The following is a 21,993-nucleotide window of genomic DNA, read 5'->3' as shown; positions in this document are numbered from 1 at the left end:
CGAGGGAGCGAGGGGGGAGGGATAGCGGGGCGGCGTTGTACTGTACTTGGGCATCAACTGCGTACTGCGCGGCGGCGCGCGGTCGCGCGGGCCGTATCTTGAAAGCGATCTGTGTTGGGGCAGAGTCTAGTAGTGTAGGTGCGTCGGCGGCTCATAGCTTTGTGCATGCTGTGTGTTCTCGGCGCTCAGTTTGCGTTGAAGCGATAGACAACAGCACGAAAGTCACTTCGCTCGCTTCTCCAGCGGCGCTTCCACACACCGCCAGCGTTTGACAGTGCGTGTCCGCGCTCATTGAGTGTGATGTGTCACAGCGTGTACCAGCGCGTCGGAAACATCAACTGAAAAAGGAGAGAGTGCCGGCTTGGTGGGCTAGGCCAGCTGCAGCAAGCGGCAGGATCAGGTTTGAAGGGAGGGGGAAAGGTCACGCCCGCGGCGGCAAGATCGCCGGGTCGAGGGATGCAGGCCCGCCTCACGCACACATGCGCTCGCTTCGCATTCCGTCGCGGCAGAGGAGGTGCTTCCGGTTGCTGCTCGCGCAAAAATGACAAAATTTGGGGCGAAATCTCTAGGTTGTCGGAGGGAAAATTCGTTATATCGAGGGGGTCTCCCGCTGCCACTTCGTTACGAAGAGGTCTCAAATACATGTGCTTCTATGGAGTAACAGCGGGGAATAGAAAAACTTCGTTATATCCAGGAATTCGTTATATAGAGGTTCGTTATAAGCAGGTTTAACTGTATTACTGATGTCTCTTCCCTTTGCTTCTTGAAGTCGACATAGTCCAATTCCTGGACAGAACTCTTGCTTTCACTTCTGAAAGGCACATTGACATTCAATTCAACCATTTCATCACAGTGCCCAAAGTTGTTTCCATTTATTGCCTTGGTATTCCTTTCACAGCAGTTGTGAAATTTTGTTGCATTGAAAATGCCGATAAACACACTTCATTACACTGACATCACACGGTGTTCTATAGACATGAACTTATTAAAAGTTAAATACTTTGGTACATTAAGGATATCATTATATTGAGGTTTAACTGTAATCTCCTTTTCCCCATCCTAAGCTGCACTGCATTTTGCATTTTGAACAAGTCGCATAAGGGATCGTGTAAGACACTTCGCTCTCCCTCGCCTACAGCAAAGAAATTGTGCAGTGTCAAAAAATTGATGTTTCATGCCATATTTATGAAGCCAACAGTTACCTAAACAAAACAAGTTAGTTTTTTTTTTAAGTGAACACCAAATTTTCATATCAACACTTTCTTAAAGTTATATACATAGACACATCATAAGAAGCCAACAAACAATGACACCAAGGACAACATAGGGGAAATTACTTGTACTTACTAATTGAATTTAAGAAATGATAAATTAATGGAAATGAAAACGGATGAAAAAACAACTGTCCGCAGGTGGGGAACGAACCCACGTCTTCGCATTACGCGTGCGATGCTCTCACCATTGAGCTACCGCGGAGCTGTTTTCCCGTCCACTTTCTGGGGTATTTATGTTTTACAACTATAACTAACCCTGGGAGTGTTAGCCAGCGCCACGGCCACTCACAAACCTAGGGGCGGATGTGGAACATCCTTTCTGCCGCAGGCGTCACGAGCACGTGATCTTTTTGGGTGATGGCAACTGGTCAATTGTCACCCAAAAAGATCACGTGCTCGTGACGCCTGCGGCAGAAAGGATGTTCCACATCTGCCCCTAGGTTTGTGAGTGGTGGCGCTGGCTAACACTTCCAGGGTTAGTTCTAGTTGTAAAACATAAATACCCCAGAAAGTGGATGGGAAAACGGCTCCGCGGTAGCTCAATGGTGAGAGCATTGCACGCGTAATGCGAAGACGTGGGTTCATTCCCCACCTGCAGACAGTTGTTTTTTCATCCGTTTTTATTTCCATTAATTTATCATTTCTTAAATTCAATTAGCAAGTACAAGTAATTTCCCATATGATGTCCTTGGTGTCATTGTTTGTTGGCTTCTTATGATATGATAATAAAAATCGGGCGCCTCGGTTCCCTTTCTTCTCATACATAGACACAGCAATTCAGTAACTAGGAGACAAAAAATGCATGACCGAGAACACCGGCCTTGCTGCGAATGAACATGATTGACTCAAGGCAGAAAAACCCTTCATTCTTGTGCAGCTAACATGGTTCATTAAAATGGTGACAATATAAAGGTGCTACTGACCCCATGGCGCTGTCACCGGACCAACTGGTGCAGGGAATGTCAAACCTCCGGACATCTCTCAGGCACACCTCACGCTCCCTTGCCTAGAGCAAAGAAATCACAAGGCAAAAGAAAAGTATTGAGCAGTGTTGTGTACTAGTATGATGCCATACAGGTACTTTTATTCCTATGTGGCATCAGAGCCGGCAGTAAACCAATTTGCGAAACCCCAAGAGAGAATTGGGGCTAATATTGTACTACCAGTATAAATTCAAACACAACAAAATTTTATTTCTGGGGTTCTTTTGTGCCAGAACCCCGATATGATTATGAGGCACGCTGTAGGGGCGGACTCCGGATTAATTTTGACTACCTGGGATTCTTTAACGTGCATCTAGACCTAAGTACACGAGCATTTTTGCATTTCGCCCCCCCTGGAAATGCAGCCACCGTGGCCAAGATCCAACCCGCAATTTCAAGCTCAGCTGCACAATGCTTTAGCCCCTAAGCTACCGGGGTGGATAATATAGTAAATGGGCCCCTCAGCTTCTTGAATTTGGACAAAACCAAAATGCGAAGAAAGTTAACACAATTCTGAGTGCTTTTGAGCAAACTATGAGTCATACACTAAAAGTAGTTAATACCACAAGTCATTGAAGCTGTCTTTTCATACTGTTTAACAATGTTTGCTAGAAAAAAAAAGAAAAAAAAAGGGAAGCACTCACACTGCCCAAACCAGTTGAAAGGATGTAGTCGGTGTTTCCCAACCAGAGTACTCTTGAGTCCCGATTATTTGCATGGCCAGGTGCTTGCTGAGGAAGCAAGGAAAAACTTTTCTTAGGTTAGAAAGGCTAGATGAAAATATGCCCCCAGAGCACACCATGTAATAGAACAAAGTAAGGATCGCAAAATAGCCCCTTCAGGCGTGAATTATGATGGACTATCTATAAATCAGTCACATTTACACAACTTCGTTCCAAGGCACTCAACATTCTAGTGCAAGAAAGACACCAAGGTGGTAGGATGGCCCTCTTTATATTTTTGATGAGTCATCATAACTAGAGAGTAATTATCTATCTATTGTGCAGTCAGTATTACTCCATTTTTGCATAAAGAAATTCAGTCACAGGCTTGAAATACATGCACAATTTCAATATTGACTGCATGCCTTACGAGCAAGAACAATTATTTCTACATTGATACCAGAACGACACTGAACACCCCATCAAACATAGTAGGGTTGTGCGAATAGTGGTTTTTGAGTTCGAAGCGAATTCAAAGGGAATAGTGATTTTGGCCGAATATTTTCGAATCGAATGTCGAATAGTGCAATGATTAAGTGGACTAATTTGTGAGAATGAGACCACAATTAATTCAAGTATGACTTACTTATTGGAATACATTTGAGAATGTTGATGTCATTTACTAATCGCTTTCTTGGATTATTATAGTTTAAATGTTTTGAAACAGTGCAAGTTTTCTTGCAAGTAAGTTTCTGAGCAATTATGAAGGTTATGAGAAATTTTTAAACATACGAAACTGGTTTTTCTAACTTAGTGTAGGACATGGCAGTGGTAAGAAAAGAGTGCTGGCAACCAGGGCCCCAAGACTGGCAAAGATGACGCCAGCGTATACCTGCATTTCTGGTGCTCATCGCTCGGTTTCTTTTGCCCGTTGTTAAACAGAGTTGATGAAATTACTACAATTATTATAGTCAACGTCCGATTTTCCGGACTCCCTAGGAGCCGCGAGAACGTCTGAAAAATCAGGCAGACCGAAAACATAAATGCATGCCTTTTACTGCTCCCAAGGGCTCAAAGGCACATCTGAAATAGCTTTAAAGACCTGCCAGTACACTTATTGGGCGTATTGGTGCTCGTACTGAGATAGGAGATGGCGGGTGAATACATACCGTGTCCCGTGAGAATTGCCCCTTCCCACTCTTAGTATGCTTCACCGCGTTACACTGCTGTACTGAGGCGAAGCTGACTTTCGAGAACTGGCATTACAAAACGCGCTGTGCTTTCCGAGTTTCGAAGCCATTGGCGAGGATCACCAAAGGCGGAGTTGGCACCATTTCAGTTCGCCAACAGCGGCATGCTGTTTCAATTAAAAACACAGCACCGAACAGCAAGAAACTTCGTAACGAACGTCGAAGTAGCTAGGCCTAGCGTTGCCGCAGTGGTGGCTACAGCTGCCAGTGGATCTGATTAGTAGACAGTAAACAAACTCGCGACCGTTTGCCAACACATAGAAAAGCACTAATATTACAACTGCTCTTGAAGCGAATATCGAATAGCGTAATACTCGAAACTACTATTCGAAAATTCGAATATTCGCACAACACTGAAACATAGTATAGTATTATTTTATGCAGAGTGGTTGTCTCTAGCAATATGTGGCACATTGGAAGTGAAATGAAAGCACATTGAGCATGCAAGGGGTTCCATTCTCCTGAAGCTCAATGTCAGCTACTTTTTATTGGCCACCACTCAACAGAACTGTCAAAAACAAATGTATACACAGTATTTCAACGCAATAATATTCGAGAGCTTGCAAAGCTCTACTCATGCAGATGCAGTGCATGTACAAGTTTCGAACTCACCAGGCCAATTCTACACTGTCTACAACAGCTGTGATTTCATTGTAGCAGCTACAAATAAGAGCTGTGCATTTGTATTGCCAGTATGCATTAAACATGATGGCACAAGGTAGGAGCACTAATGTACGGAAGGTGTAGCTGTGCATCACAGTAGCCCCCATCTGCATGCTCAACGGCAAGTTCATTTCACCAAATATGTAATAGGAAGCTTTTGCTTGAGGGCTCCAATCTTAATGCGTGGGAACGGAGAAATCATTTTTCTCAGCAACCGCTGCACCGAATTGGATAAAATTTGTTGCACATAAAAAACAACTAAAATCTCGATACTGTAGGAGACTAATTTTATTGCGATAGCAATTATATGGACACTCAAAGCGTATTTATGCCGTTGGCGTCGCCGTCGTCGTGAGGTTCCGTATATAATGTCCAACGGCGATGAAATCGTCGCCGCGCGCCGTATGCTGTATGTGCGAGTGAAAGCGCGCGAAGGACGTGCACTTTCATGGGGAGCGAACGCACAGCAGAGAGCAAACATGACTTCTTCCGTCGCACGAAAGGCCATAGGGGGATGGGAGGGAGGGAGGGAAGGCGACGTTTAGCTGCGGCACCAAATGCGTAATTATATAAAACGTTGCGAGGCGAGAACGTGGTAAAGACTTCCGACGTTGCTCGATGAGTGTCCCATTCTGATATCGTCGAAAACCTCCGAGCCGCCCCCAGAGGCACCGTTAACAGTCACCTACGCTGCGCGTGTTCAAAACGCCGACGGCATCGACAACAGTTCTGCATGTTGCTGGTGCTACTGCTTTACACAACTGATAAAACTACTATCCTTACTCTGTATAGCTCTACTAATTTGCTATCGCAATTGATGCTTCGCCTTTGGGTGTTTATTTAGGCTCTCAACCTTTTAAATAAAAATAGTTAAAATTGCAAGATTGCCAGAAACTGAAAATATCAAGTTTACAACTCTGTGAAGTGCACCTAACGATACATCCAAAGTGGACAAAAGTGATGAATTATACACCGCGCTGAGATATACTACTAATGTGCGAGTAGGACTTTTGCAAAACCCTTGTAGACATAGTAACAAATTCGTATAATTGTAAATTTATATATCAAATTTGTTCACTTAGTATGCTATAAAGGATGCAGCTTTACAGAACTGCATTATCTGCTTTAGCTGCGGAGTGACAGATTTTTAAATTTTGTGCTTCTACTTTTTTAATCTCTTCCAATTTTCGGCAATTTACACAAAACATTCCAGGCCCTAAATCGAAATTATGCTTTATACGGCACTAAACTTTCTTTCTCTCACTTTTAACTTCTAAAATGTAACTTTCTCTCAAATGCAACAAATTTCATTAAAACTGGTCGATGGATTGTCTCATCACGAGCCGAATAGTTACTCATAAAAAAAAATAACACAAGAAAGAAATATCTATGCCAAAGCTAAAGACAATGACTGTTTCATTCACACAGAAGCAGCTGTTTTGTTACACCGGCAAAGAATTATGCCATAATAGTGTCATAATACGTCATCTTCCGCATACCACCAGTTGGAAAATGGGCGCCTGATCTGATGATGATTATTATGGAACTAACGTGTAAAACATGCATGGCAATGGGCGTGTGATCTGATAATGATGATCATGGAATGAACATGTAAAACACGCGTGGCATTATTCCCTCTCTTGAAAATGCATCATCCTGATGCTAAAACACGATTAAGTCGGGTCACAAAAAAAACAAGTGGAGAAGAGAAAAAAAAATAAAGCATTGAAAGAAGCAGATAAGTAACGTCAACATGAGAGTACAGAACAGGTAAGTCATTGTGAGTAATAGGGCTTCATCCGAACTACGTGCACGATTTCGCCCACAGGCTTATGGTGGGAGCGACGTGAAGAGTCTGCTGGAATCACTTTCTGGTTGACATCGTTTAAGGGGGACACGGGTCTTACAGACACAAAAATCGCAGAAAAATCACGTTTTTGAAAACATTATTTTTGGATTCTACAGTGTCTGATGCATTATCTCAAAAATTGTCACACATCTTGGCCCAATATTTTGGTCGCAATGACATTTTGTATCATGTTGGCAAGCTGCATTTTTACTGATGAACATGCGAAAAAAGGGCCTTTTCCTGTGATGCACAGTTGCCGTTCTAAGTTTCCGATCGCAGCTATCTTGGTCTTGTTCTTGGTCCCCCCCGCCGCTCCCTCCGGCGCTGGCTTCCCGCTTCGTTGCTTGCGCCTGGGAGATTGAGTGAGTTGGCTCTCCGTGATAGCGCGCGTCCCCGCACGCTTCCGCTCGGGCATACCGCGCGCGAAGATTTTATCTATACGGAACCTCACGGCGACGGCAACGGCAGAAATCCGGTTGAAGTGTCCATATAATTGCTATCGCAATAAAATGGCGGTGAACCCTTCTTTCTCCTTTATGCTACCTTGCACGCTGCGGTTACGGCGCAGAGGGAAGCAGCGGCGCTGTCCCAGGCCGGCCAACGAAACTGCCCACGCCGGCTAACGCCCGCTTCCCGATAACGGCAGAAAACGAAACTTCGGCGAGCTGGCGCCGGGCCGGCTGGAGCGGTGGCGCGTGCACGGCGGCGGGCGCGCACGGTGACAGTCGAAAGTGAGGGAGCTACGAGGGAGGGCAAGGGGAGCCACCGAAGCGGCGGAGTTGCCGAGACGAAATACCCTTCCCTGCCGCCCTCCTCCCTCACATTCCACGGTCTCCGCGTGCGCCCTTCGCCGTGATGTGCCGGCGCCGCCCACTCCCTGAAGTTTCGTTTACTGCCGTTATCGTGAAGCGAGCGTTGGCAGTTTCGTGGCCCTCGCTCGCTATGCGCGCGCGCCGTGATATTTCACGACTCGCACTCAAGATTCTGGTTTCAGCCTCACTGGCTGTTCGTTCGCACCACGTGCCCTTCTCCACTTCGTCTCTCTTTCTTCCTCGAGCACTCCTTGGGGCGCCCGTTTGAGAGGACCCTTTGCCGTCTCCGCTGAATTCCGTACTCCCAGGCAACCGCACTGTAACCGGTATTTCGTTTCCCGCAACTGCACTATAAGCGATACGTGTATACATGGAGTGCTATGGGAAAACTAACGGGAGTCTGAAAAGACCGCACTATATCCGGTCCTGCACTATAAGCGGTTACGTTATAAGTGGTCTATACTGTATATGCAAAATATAATTGGATATTTAAAATCACCACAAAATACTGAATGAGCATGTGCAGTTTTAACAGAAATAACAGATCAAGAAATAACAAAGTTATCTCAAGAAATAGCGAAGTCCTTTCAATAACCCATGTTCCCCCTTAAGCGTTGTAAAGCTACGTATGGCCCAAAGTAACAGCATAGGAGTTTTTCGGAGCGGCCTTGTTGATGTATGGGACTCCACACCCAGAAGTGATCGCCAGGGCTGTACAGAACCTCTCTGTGGCAAAGGATGTAACGGTGGGCACCAGAACTTTGCTTACACTGAATACGCAGTCGCGCAAGCTGACGAGCTTCTTCTGCCCATTCGGGCAGAAGAAGCTCGAGCATGTGTCGGGTAATAGCATTGCATCCAACGTGATGGTAACTTTGTGTCCGTACAGCAAGCGAAAAGGGCTGAATCCTGTGGTTTCCTGAAGTGCAGTATTATAAACAAATGTGAAGTATGGAAGCGCATCGTCCCAGTTCTTGTGGACGTACATAGACAGCATGTCAGCAATTGCCTTGTTTAAGCACCCGGTTAGGCCATTGGTTTGAAGATGGTACGCAGTAGCTTTTCGGAGTGCAGTGCCACTTACTTGCATTACTCTGTGCACAAGTTGTGCTGTAAAGGCTGTGCCACGATCTGTGATGACTACGGCTGGTGTGCCATGGCGGAGAACAATGTCATGCATGAAGAATAGCACAATGTCGGAGGCGGTGGCACGCTGAACTGCCTTGGTTTTGCAGTACCGAGTAAGATAGTCGGTGGTGACCACAATCCATCGGTTGGTAACAGAACATGTTGGAAATGGACCAAGTAAGTCTATTCCGACCTGCTCAAAGGGAACCTTTGGAGGATTAACAGGCTGGGGAAAACCGGCTGGTCGCATAGGCAGAATCTTGTGGCATTGGCAATCACTGCGCGTCTTCACATAGTGCTTCACGGTCTTCGGTAATTTAGTCCAATAATACTTCTGTCAAATTCTTGTTAATGTGCATGTAAAGCCCAAGTGGCCATAAGAAGGTTCATCGTGGCACATAGGATCTCCTCGCAGAGCACTGAGGCAACAACAAGGAGGTAGCTGGTGTCATTTGGCTGAAAATTGTACTTGTAAAGCACGTCATTGCAGAGGCAGATCAATGACATGTGACGTGCAAATTCTCGAGGAGGTTGCAAGGTGCATCCCTCAAGGTAGTTGATGAGTGGTTGCAGCAGCAAGTTTTCTCGCTTCAGTTGGGCTAGATCAGATTCTGCCATAGCAGTAAGAAAACCGCATGTCCTCTTCGAGATCGGTGCTGCCAGTGCCAACGGGAGCGCAAGACAGACAGTCCGCGTCGTTTTACAATAGACATAAGAGGCAGGGCATTTTTGTTTTCTCGTTCTGGGGTTTTACGAGCCAAAACCATGATCTGATTATGAGGCATGCCCTAGTGGAGGACTCCGAATTAATTTTGACCACATGGGAATCTTAAATGTGCATTCAATGCATGGCACACAAGCTTTTTTGCATTTCACTTCCATCGAAATGTGGTTGCCATGGCTAGGTTTCGATCGCACATATGGGGCAGGGTTAAGTTTCACACATATTCTGCAGTAGCAATAACCAGTCTTGTAGAAGTTTGAGGATCCGTAAGTGCAACAGTATCAAAAAGATAAACACAACAACAAAGTTTCACACTTCCCTTTGCACAAGTGCTGCTAAAGGACATGCTGCTGTGCTAGTTGGTGCTTGCAGGGGTGGGACTGCCCAAAGTCATTTTGGAGCAATTTTTGGACCAAGTAAAATTGTGTATTGGAGCAGTTTAGCGTAGACAAAATTGCATTTTGGAGCAGCTTGGAGCAGAGTAAATTTCCTTTTAGTGCACTTTGTAGCAGGCCAATGTGAATTTTGGTGCAATAATGGAATATGTAAGCACACTTCGAAACCACAATGAAACAGAGAATAAACCAACACGAAGCGCATTGTAGAAGCACGCTTTGTCGCTATAGCGTACTAGAATAAGGAAAAGTGGGTCGAGCGGCGGAACGGCGCATGTTTTCCTGTAAAGCCGAAAACATCGGTGGAACTACAATCGAACTATATATTCCCGCACCGACGCTCATGATGATAGCAGAAAATGTTCAAATTATGAGGTCCAATCGACGCGCTAACATAATTTCTGAGTCACCATATGTCACAGCAGAACACAGAGCCGCAATCAACAATGGGCTGGTGTAACATAAAACTATTCCAATCTGTATTTATTGCGATAGCATGGACACTCTAGGCGCATTTCTGCAGTCGTCGCCGCCGCCGTGATGTTCCATGCAAAGTTCACAGACGTTACCACCGTTGCTGCGTGCCGTATGCTAAGCCTATGCTAAGCGCGCGAGTGAAAACGTGTGAGGGTGAGCCGACGATGGCAGCTTAATCTCGCTTGCGCAAGGGAGGAAAGCGTGAAGGAAGCGCGCCATCTTCGGTCACGCGCAAGGCACCGTGAGGGAGGGGAGGGAGGGGGCCGTTCTCCGGAGGCGGCTGCGTATGGCGCAGCTGCACGGGCCCTATCTTGAAAGCTATCGGCGATGGGGACAGGGTGCGAGTGCTCATAGCTTCATACACGCTGGGTTTTCGCCGCTTAGTTCGCGTTGAAGTGAGAGGCAGCGCAAAGGTCAATGCGCTCGCTGCGGCAGCCACGCTTCCTCACTCCAGCGTTTAGACAGCAAGTTTCTGCAGTCATCGAGTGAGATGTGTTTATGTCTGCTTGCGCATGCGTGACACCATGCTTCTTTATTTAGTAAGTAAATGTTAACAAGTTTTCACAGCCGATAAAACTACTATAATTACTTCGTATAGCTGTCTACTAATTTGCTATCGCAATCGATGCTTCTTCTTTCCGGCAAAACTGCGACTTTTTATTCAAAATTCGCAATTAGCCCTTCGAGATATGTAAAAATGGCTCAGGCCTCGCCCCTATGGGCATAAAAACAGATTGAAATATTGTTACGGTATACTGGCACTAGGGACAAAGACTCCCGCCAGCTGAATCCGCTGCAGTGCACGCCTCCCTTTTTTATTGCGACAGTAATTATATGAACACTTCAAGCGGATTTCTGCCGTCAGTGTCGCCGTCAGGTTCCGTGTAAAGTCCAAGGACGATAAAATCGTCGGCATGTGCCGTATGCTGTATATGCGAGTGGAAGCGTGCGAGGGATGCGTGCTTTCACAGAGAGCGAACGCATGGCGGAGAGCAAGCGCAACGTCTTCCGTCGCGCAAAAGGCCGTGGGGGGATGGGAGGGAGTTGAGGCGACGTTTAGCTGTGGCACCAACTGCATATTTTGCGACTGGCCGCAAGGGAAACTGGCAACTCAATCTCCCACGCGAAAGGAGGAAAGCGGGAAGGCAGCGTGGGAGGGAGGGGGTGCGGCTTCTACTCTGCCAGTAACTGCGTACTTGTACTTTGGGCGGCTGCGGGCTGTCGCGCGCACCATATCTTGAAAGTGATCTGCACATGACTCCTACCTTTGTATGTGCTGCGCTTTCGCCACTCAGTTTCCGTTGAAGCTTGTGCGCTGTGTGTGCACTGACACCATGCTTGTTCGTTCAGTTAGTAAGCGAATGTGTCTAGTTTATGCAGCCGATAAAACTACTATCCTTACTCCGTATAGCTCTCTACTAATTTGCTATCGCAATTAATGCTTCGCCTTTCGGACGAAACTGCAACTTTTTTTTACAGTTCACTCGTAGTGCCCTCAGCCTACTTCTCGTTGTTTTGCAGCTCAGCTAGGGAGCACCGCGCCGCTCGGCTAACTAAACCATGTTCTAGTACACTCTAAATACAGCTGCCCTGGCCATTTCGACAGCAGTGACAACAGCTGGGAGTGGCCGCGCGCTTGCCGGCCACTTGCCGGAAGCGCCGAAAAGTCGTGTTACAAGTGCGAAAATCGCAAGAAACTGTGTGGCAGGCGCCTTCGCGCGGTCTGCGAAATGTGAACGGCAGCACTCTTTTTCAGAGAACGAATCCGCTCACTGTTCGTGGCCACCGTCGGAGCACACATGTCGAAGCCATTCTGGCGCAACATGGTGCAATTTCGGTCACTTTTCTGTGCTTGGCACAGTTTAGGGCAGAAATCTGTGTTTGTATCAAAATGGCGCAATTGGTGCAGGAGTCCCACCCCTGTGCTTGAACAATCCCTCAGGCTTGGTGAAAAAACAGTCTGCGAGATAGCATTCGCTGCTATGAACATCTCGGCCAAATTTTGCAGACTTGCTCGACTGTGGATCTTGCAAGCAGCGCATGAAGTCGCCTTTCTCTAAAACGCTCTCTTTTCAACAGAAGCTTTCTCCTCACTCTTTACCAGCTGCCATATTTTGTCATATAGCAGATTCCCATACAGGCTTGCTATTGGCCAACAGCTGAGAATAATCAAGAAGGGTATTTGGATCAGTGCGCTTCTTCCTACTGTTACTGTGTGCATTTATCGACACAGTTTAATAAACAGGCTGACGTAAGTGAAAATTTGGTTTTGAATTTCCATAATAATTACATACTTCCAGAAGTAAAACTATCATACTATCGCCGACTATCGTGTGCTAACACTAGGCCAAGCCCACCTGCGTAGGAATGAAACTGACCACACTGCTTGTCAGTGTTGTAACCATTGGGTCTCACTAATTTATATTAGTTTTGAACACTCAACTAGCCTCAAACCACATGAAACTTAAGGTCAGACCAGACGTATGCTTGCCAGCGAGCGCTCACTCCTGGCCACTCCTGGCTGAACGTCTTGGCAGACTTTGCTTTGTATTGAGCTGTTGCGCAAAATGAGCAATTTGGATGTGGCTACTATCCGTTGGTCAAGCTGGTGCAGGACAAAGGTGGTTTGCACCACATAACACCACCAGACTGGAGCACATGAGCGCGAGTGCACACTCCAGCCCTGTCATGCACATAGTTAGCCACTACCGTTGCATAGAGTTGGATGTGCAGCGTAACTTAGATACCGCAGTTGCCACGGGGTGACACGACGAGCGTGCTCGCTGAGTTACTGCGGCTCACCGAGGACAACAGCGTGCTCTGTTTGGTATCTGTAAGGGACGTGACTCAAGGCCCGAGCACCAACATCTGACTTCCCGAGTTGCATACTCTCGAGGTGTGTTGCGATCGTGGTCGAAGCTCATTATGTTAGGAATCCCTTCAACACAAGTCTGGAGTGCGGCATCTATCACGTAGCCGATGTGTGCGCTTCCGACGTACTCACACAAGCAAACATGAAAATGAACTTTGTTTGACCCTAGGAAGGTGTGTGATTGTCGCAGAGATAAATGTGAAAGGAAATGTGCTACTCATTTCACTCAGTGCGAGAATTGCTGCACATAGCTGAAGCACAGCAAAGGGATGAGACGCCGTAAACTCAACCATAAGCTGAGGGATAGCCTTTGAAATCAGAAGTAGTCGCGTCTATGTGAACATACAAAATCAAATTTGAACAGCGCGCCACAGTGACTTTCAATAGGCGGATCATTGTGGGCACCAGCCCGGTCCGCCGTAGTCTTCATAGTACAAGGCATTGAAGGACCGTGAGCACCGCGAAGGGGATCACAAGCCATCTTTGATTGCCAATAACTCCGCTTCTGCTGAATACATTGAAGTACTTTCTGCGGCAATGTATTTCTGAAATAGTCATTTTTAACAACAAATGCACGTCTCAACTGCGATAAAAAGTGGTTCAGGACGACTCAAGACATCTAATGCTGCACAAAGGCACAACCCTGAGAGAGAACACAACACAGGTTCCCATGCCACGTGTCTGTCTTACCTTTCTCACGGCTGCATCATTGTAATACTACATTATTATTGCATACTTGCCACTTAGTGAAAATTAAAATTCGTGAACATCCTGCCAGCATGACACCGAGGTTGAGGAAGGGGGGGGAGTAGCACGCACTTTTTTAAAGGTTTGCCCTCAGTAGACGCCTTTTCTTGGACACATGCACACTTTACTAGCAATGATTTACCTTTACATGCAGCACACAAGCACCAGCAAACTTGGGACAGCACAAGCTAGCAAGGAACGCATTGTTTAGATAAATGTGGCCTTTTCAGTGACCCTGCTGCTGCCGGTCTTGCCTGCTAGACGAACTTGTCAGTACAGTCGATCCTGGATATATCTAATTCGAAGGGGATAGCGAAATAGTCTGATACATTGAAAACTCGAAAGACAAGATATTCCTATCTGAAGTTTATGCCAGATCTTCGCACATCTCGGAGAGCTTCTCGAGATTGTGAAAAGCGGGAACTTACAGATTTGCTTCTCCAAGGCCATGTCGAACGCACGAAAGTTGACTTATTTCTTGCTCACGAATGTTGCAAATTGCTCACGCTGTAGAATGGTCTTCGCAACCCTAACCCTAAACACCCGCATCGCCCAGACACGAGACAGCGGTGTGCCCCGCGTGCGTTTAAGTGCATGTTGCACTTTTAAAAGCGAACTGTTTATTTGTGAACCTCAGCGGGTTTTTGTAACTGTGGATGCGACAATGTGGCTGTTCTTTAGCCAAACCGGCTAACCAATCACAGCGAAGGACACGTCTCGTGCACCGCTGGGTTCTTTTCACCACCACCAGATGGCGCTTGCCTTCGCACATCCGCGAAGGCAAGCGTCTATGTGAACATCTGTTCTCATTGACGCAGTGTATTGAAATAGCAGAAAAGGAACACAGGCCCCTATGGCTCGCATTTCTGGATATCAAGGGAGCCTATGACAGTGTAATCCAAAAGGACTTGTGGGACATACTGGGCACTGTAGATGTGGAAGATGGAGTAAGTAATCTTTTAAAAGATATCTATAAAAGTAACAAGGTGCTTATAAAATGGGAAAACAAGGTATCTGGGCCTATAGAGATACAGCAGGGGATTAGGCAGGGGTGCCCTCTGTCACCTCTGTTGTTCATGCTGTATTTACAAGGATTAGAGAAAATTAGAGAGGAGCGGACTTGGCTTCAACCTTTCCTTTTCCAAGCAAGGAGAATGGATTAAACAGTCATTACCAGGACTGATGTATGTGGATGATATTGTACTTATGGCTGACAGCAAGGAAGACTTGCAGAGATTAATGGGCATCTGTTGTAAAGAGGGAGATAGCTTAGGTATGAAGTTTAGTCATGAAAAATCAGCAGTCATTATTTTTAATGATAATCAGGGCAGCGAGCATACGATACAGGAGGTTACGCTGGAGGTGGTGGATAAGTACAAATATCTCGGAGTATGGATAAACAATGGGGCTGAGTACCTAACGGAACATGAAAAATATGTAATGGCTAAAGGTAACAGAAATGCAGCTGTGATAAAAAATAGGGTACTGTGGAATTACAATAAGTACAAAGTGGTGAGAGGGATTTGGAAAGGGGTGATGGTCCCTAGTTTGGCTTTCGGCAATGCGGTCCTGTGCATGAGATCAGAAGTTCGAGCAAGGTTGGAAGTTAAGCAGTGAGGGGTAGGTAGACTTGCTCTGGGAGCACACGGAAATACACCAAATCAGGGGGTACAGGGTGACATGGGATGGACGTCATTTGAAGGCAGGGAAGCCAGCAGCAACATAGAATTTGAGGAGCGATTGAGAGAAATGGCAGAAAAGCGGTGGGCAAGAAGTGTTTTCAGTTATTTGTACATGAGGAATGTTGACACAAAATGGAGGAAGCTGACCAGAAAATTGTCAATCAAATATTTGGACTGCAGGAGGGGTGCAAACCAGGAAACAGCGGTTAAGAAAAAGGTTAAAGAAACAGAGAGGGGTCTGTGGAAAACAGGTGCAGACGAAATCAGCACTGGGAACATACAGAACTTTCAAGCAAGAAATTGGGAAAGAAAATATGTATGATAATTCTAGGGGAAGCTCTTTGTTGTTTGAAGCCAGAACGGGAGTACAGTAAAAGCTCGATGATACGATCACGGCTAATACGAATTTTTCTGTGGTCCCGGCCGAGCCCCATTACTTTGCAACGTGCTAGAGAACGGTTGTTACGAATCGATTTTCGGCCTGCGTCGGTTGATACGAATAAACGCCGCCCCACTGACGGCCGCGAAAGAGAACAGCGCGCAGTCACGCGCTTTCTCCCGTTATCTTTTGGTGCGGAGGCGCGGACGCGGCGCCGGACAGCGTGGACTCCGCGACTGGGCGCGAAGAGTTTGAAGCGGTGGCGCTTTTGTACTTTTCCTCCTTTTCGGCGACTGCCCATAGGACGGAGTGGCTGCTGTGCTTTGGGCCGCGTTCTTTGTGTTTGCGCCATTTTACCTAGTCGCAGCGAGCTATGTCTACCGAGATAGAAGGACATTAGAGACTTTTTCTTCAAGAAATAAATGCTTTTTACGTACATGTGCCTGAGTGAATTCACCTCTGACTCATTAATTTAGCTACAGTCGAATCTCGTTAATTCGAATACGCTTATTTCGAACATACCGCGCACCGACAATGCTCTTAGCAGCGAGCCAAATCACGCGGCGGCGCCTCCAACCGGCATTGCTCCGACACCGCCATAGAGCAAAGGCTCAGGAGAGATCCCTCAATGCCGCGCGCGAAGGAACCCGGGGAAAAAAAAAAATGTCACAGTTTCGCCCTAAGGGCGAAGCAATGAATGCGATAGCAACACAGCAATGTCATACGAAGTAAGGTGAGCGGCTTTGGTAGCAATATGAATTGTAGTAAACATGAGCTGATTAAGTAAGCAGGTGTGCTGCGGCGTAAGTAGACCGACATGAAGAGAGACTCGATGACCACGAGAAGGCGCGTGTGAAACGGTGGTGTCGATGAGAAGCGCTTCCCGTGGGCAGCGCGTGCGAAGGGACACACCTGTAGCGCTGCACTGCCGATCCGGGCAGCATTGCATGTGTAGCGTGCGTTGGAAAATGTGGCCCGACTATTACGAACTGAATGAACAAGCGTGGTGTGGTGAGCGCGCACAAACAAACACGAAGAGATCACAATGAATGACAGCAGACAACGACTGTCAAAACGCTGGCAGCAAGCATACGCCGCAGCGGGCGAAGGTACGTGCGGTCTATCGCTTCAACGGAAACTGAGCGGCGAATGCACGGCGAGAGCCGTGTGGAGATAAGAGACGGTGCAAGCGAGCGACGAGCGCGGTTGTTGGCAGAGAAGTGCGCCCCCCCCCCCCCCCCCCGCTCCCTCCGGCGCTGGCTTCCTGCTTCCTTGCTTGCGCGTGGGAGATTGAGGGCGTTCGCTCTCCGTGATAGCGCGCGTCCCCGCACGCTTCCGCTCGGGCATACGGTGCACGGCGAAGATTTTATCTATAGGGAACCTCACGGCGACGACGACGGCAGAAATCCGGTTGAAGTGTCCATATAATTGCTATCGCAATAAAAATAAAAAAGAACCCGCAGCGGAAATTTCACCCTCTCTCAAATTTCAAGGTCGCCGTTTCTGCATCGCGCCGGAACAAGCGTGTACGGCACACTAGAGTGTTCTAGACAACCGTATTCCAGCACACACTAGTGCCGACGTCTCAGCCACGCGGATAAAATGGCAGTGAACCCTTCTCCTCTATTTTCTAGTCACATGTTGACCTTGCACGCTGCGGCAGCAGCGCAGAGGGAAGCAGCGGCGGAGGCGCAGTCGGGCCAACGAAACTGCTCACGCCCGCAAACGCTCGCTTCCCGATAACGGCAGAAAACGAAACTTCAGGGAGTGGCTAAAATAAGCTGGCGCCAGCACGGCGGCGGGCGCGCACGGAGATGTGCGCACGCAGTCGAAGGTGAGAGAGCTACGAGGGAGTTGAGAGGGAGGGCGAGGGGCTAGCCACCGAAGCGGCGGAGTTGACGCGGCCAAATCTAGCCAAATCCGCTTCCATGCCGCCCTCCTCCCTCACCTTCGACGGTCTTCGCGCGCATCCGTGTGCCGGCGCCGCCCGCTCCCTGAAGCTTCGTTTTCTGCCGTTATCGGGAAGCGACCGTTAGCCTAGCCGGCGTGGGCAGTTTCGTGGCCCGCGCTTGCTATGCGCTTGCGCGCCGCGATATTTCACGACTCGCACCGCTCGTGCATCGTGCTATGGTGCTCGAATACTTCAAAAATATGTCCTTTTAATTCGAACAAATTTTCGGGCCCCTTCGAGTTCGAATTATCGAGATTCGACTGTCGATTTAATTGTGTTTCGATGATACGAATTTCGGCTAATACGAATATTTTTCGTGACCCCGTGAGATTCGTATCATCGAGCTTTCACTGTATTGCGGACTAAGATGTACCGAGTCAAGTACCAAGGTATAGACGTTGTGTGGTGCGTGTGGAGAAGATCGGCTGAACACCTCGTACTTTTCTGTCAATGGCTTAACCCTACAGTGCAAACCAACGGGGCTGATTTTTTCAAAGCATTGGGGTTTAGGGACAGTGGAGGCAAAATAGACTTTAAGCGGGTAGAAATAACCAAACGGAGGTTATCTGATTGGTGGCTAAAATCAGGGCAGGGGTGAAATTTCACCCACCACAAAGTACAAAATATGTTAATAGTCATGGCTAGGTGGCGTATGCCACCGCCCGATTTAAAGGGTTCAGCCTCATCCATCCATCCATCCATCCATCCATCCGCAACAACGGCGGCGGCATTGCATTAGTCTCTCTAAAGTACCTGAATAAAGCATTTCGTGGCACTTTGTGCCAACATTCAACAAACACAAACTCGTGTTTCAACTTTCAATGCATTAACAAATAACTTCTCAGTATATAGATTCCACTTCGTTGAATATGCTGCATTTTTTCATTCACAATAAGGTAGATATGGACGCATTACGGAAGCAAACTAGCCTGCATGTATACATGCCATGCCATCATTAGCGAACCTGTACAATCACGCGTGATCATGCCCGGCCACGAGTCCATTGCAATACCAACAATACCGTATTTTTCATCAGTGCGTCTTATAGAACGGTGCGACTTATGTACGTTTTTTTTTTTTCGGGAAAATTGCCGTCAAAATCGGATTCGATGTTATAGCCACGGGAAGCGCGCTGGCTGACTTAATTGCTACGGGTTCTGTGAGCGCTATCGAGGTGCCGGGTTCTCGTGATCGAGTTCCCGAGCGCCGTGCGATAAGGACGGAGCAGCAACGCAAGCGGCTACAGGCCGCCGACCACGAGTCGACCAAACCCGACGTCGTTTCTGCAGATGGCTGTCTAGATACGGCGCGTGCCGCAAATTCCACAGTTGCTGCATGTTGTGCTTTTTAGATACAGTCTATTGTCTGAAAGCATCTGCCAAAACAGTGCAATTTCAAATTTGTAGGAATTAAAAATTTCTCACAACTTGACAAGTGGTCGCGTCACTGTTACGAAAAAAGCGCACTTGCAGGGGTGCGGCACGTTACAGGGCTTAGTATATTGAATGTGGCAGTGAACTGGAGTTCGATGTACACGCAGTATGTCGCTATACTTTTGCATGGGTATTTTCAAGGCGTTTTTGCAACTGTTATATATAAGATAGACAATAATTCTATATATCCATGATCCCTATCCATGAGCATTATTATTAAGGGCCATCGGCCCCAGGTCAGATGGCCAGAGCTAGGCCTATACCGTTTCCCAGAGATCGCCAGCTCGCCTGTGGTGGATCAAATCAAAAGTGGTTAGCCACGTCTAATACAGTAGCGACTCCCGCCTGGAGGAAATAGTCTCCGCTGGACGACGAAAACGAGGGCGGTGACAACATCGCAAAGCTCGTGCAGGCGTAGCAGACGAACTAGCAACATGAAGCTTGCTCGCCTGCGAGTGCACTGGCTTGAACATGCCACAGTTTTGTGCAATCAAGTGCTCACTGTGTTTACTATCACTCTTCTCCCATCTCATTGCTCTCTGAAACCGAAACTTGGACTGGTCGATGCAAAGAAGACTCCAAATAATTACCTGCCGCGCTCTGAAGCAAATGAGGTTTCGCACCGTGATTACTGGGTCATTAGCTACTTATTACAGCAGAAAAAACAAGTTCGAAAATTTTTGTGTCAGTACTCCTTTAAGGTACTGTAGTAGAAAGCTCTTTGACAACAGTTTACAACTCCTAGTGTACTATTACCAAAATTTCTGAGAGGGTCCAGTGAAGGAGGCCCTTTCAGCAAGAAATGTCCTTCTGCCCGTACTTACGAGTAAATTGCTCGGTGTCCTGGGGTCCCAGACTCTCAGCTTTTTGTCTCTGCCAGAGCTCACAAGTTGGTTGCCATCACCTCGCCAGCTCAGGCTCTGTATCAGCTCATCGTGTTTCAAGTTGGCTGGGTGACAAAGGACGCACAACAGCTAATCTGAGACACAGTTTCAGAAAGGCTGGAAGCAAATAGCCAAGTAAAACAAGGGTTATATTATTAAGTTATATACGTGCTTTCTATGGATAGGTTCAGACTTCCTGCACTCCGCTTGAATGTAACAAGATGACATTGTATGTGCTGGCACAAGGTCCATAGATAAATTTCAAGGTAGCCCCATTCCCTTTTTCCCACTCCCCTCCTCCTACATAAAGCACACCTAATGCGCCCAAAGGTTCCAAGCCTCTGAACACACATGCAAAGACAAGTAGTTTTTCGTCTGTGTCATAGTACATTTATAATCAACTCGTTTTGAAACTGTATTCCATGCAGTAAGTCATTCTTCATGCATATGCTGGCGTAAACCATGCTACGTGAAAAAACATTGGAACATTTTTGGCCACTGGTGATCAGTGCGGGCCCATGGAAATGCCATGTGATCGCACTAAGCCAATCACGCACGGGCAATGGCAGGAACATGCGAGGATGAAGACGACGGTGGCTAGATGAAAGAATGGCACTACCTTGAAACCTACGTATCTAGGGTCCTTATAGTGGCACTACTGGAAGGGACATCTGGTGAGGCACTTTTGGTGCAGCTCATCAATACACTTAGTACTAGAATTACACATTTTTTTTTTATTCCCCTTGCTCACAACACCTACAAAAATAAATTCGGCGATATAACAGCTGCAAGAAGAGTTTCTTCACTGCATACTTACTGCCAAGCTCAGAATGGTTGACTAGGTCCCAGATCTGAAGAGCACTATCTGTGGCTGAAGCCAGGAGGCAGTCCACAGCTGGGTTAAAAGACAAGTTCTCGATGCGAGACTTGCCAGGTTGAAGCACAAGTTCAGGATTTTGGGGCACGTTGGGCACAATCCCGCCGTCCGGGATCCTCCAGATTTTGATCTGAAGAAGAAAGTTCTCGTTGACGCTCGAGAATAAAGTAAAAGGGTGTGTAGACCATGCTCTGCATCTGAGGGAAAACAGCAGCTTACAGTGGCGTCGTGAGAGCAGGTAGCCAGAAGGCCGTCATCGTACGGACAAAATTCGAAGTCGGTTATGAATTCTGGGAAATATGGAGGGACAGAAGATGTAGAAACGACAAAGTTCAAGACATGGGGCTAGAAAGAAAGTACGCACCGGAATGTGCGTGAAGTAGAGGGCAGTTTTTGCTCTTTTTCCCCGTGTCATCAAGCGGCAAGACGCCTAGGCTGCCGCCACCTGAATAACGCAAACAATGAGAACTCGGAGCCATAAGCATGTCTCAAGCTGTGCCACAATTTAAGGATGCGCAAATACCAACCTCGGTTATCAACACTGAAGACCTTGTGCAAAGCGCTCGCCTTTATGTGGTTCCCGAACGACTGCGGTGCGCCGACGGATATATCAAGAACCCAACCCTGAAATGAAAAGATTCGTTATTCTTTCTAAACAAAAATCTACACGCGACAATCTGCGCAATGAGACATTTCTTTATACACCATGCACCTGCGGCATCCCAGGTGTAAATCGAAACTGGCGGCTAGCCAGAATGAGCCTTGCTGCAAAGCCGGCAGCACAGGGGCACCGTGATTCACTCGGCGTACGAATGAGTACTACGGCTAGTTAATTACGCAAACACGCTCTAGCACTTGCCTTGGTCGTAGCGGAACCTTACAAAGGTTCATCTGCCATTGCAAAAGCAGCCGAACGTGACCGGTAAAAACACCACGCTAGACAACACACGC

General features: G+C 47.2%; 1 protein-coding gene across 3 annotated transcripts in view; it reads right to left on the bottom strand.

The window, feature by feature from the left end:
- Positions 1–21,993, bottom strand: part of LOC119449375 (coronin-7-like) — a 124,772-nt gene that overhangs the window by 102,081 nt on the left and 698 nt on the right. For all 3 annotated transcript variants that reach the window (XM_037712543.2, XM_049666742.1, XM_037712544.2), the window contains exons 3-9: positions 21,570–21,666; positions 21,407–21,487; positions 21,262–21,332; positions 20,983–21,172; positions 20,106–20,230; positions 2,902–2,988; positions 2,198–2,280 (exon numbers count right to left, since the gene is read on the bottom strand). In XM_037712543.2, coding sequence (XP_037568471.1) covers positions 2,198–2,280; positions 2,902–2,988; positions 20,106–20,230; positions 20,983–21,172; positions 21,262–21,332; positions 21,407–21,487; positions 21,570–21,666 — 734 coding nt within the window. The remainder of the gene's footprint in view (positions 1–2,197; positions 2,281–2,901; positions 2,989–20,105; positions 20,231–20,982; positions 21,173–21,261; positions 21,333–21,406; positions 21,488–21,569; positions 21,667–21,993) is intronic.

The sequence above is a fragment of the Dermacentor silvarum genome, chromosome 4 (genome assembly GCF_013339745.2).
Source record: "Dermacentor silvarum isolate Dsil-2018 chromosome 4, BIME_Dsil_1.4, whole genome shotgun sequence".
Taxonomy (NCBI): domain Eukaryota; kingdom Metazoa; phylum Arthropoda; class Arachnida; order Ixodida; family Ixodidae; genus Dermacentor; species Dermacentor silvarum.
The sequence above is the reverse complement of the archived record's forward strand: the minus strand, read 5'-3'. Positions and strand labels throughout refer to the sequence as shown.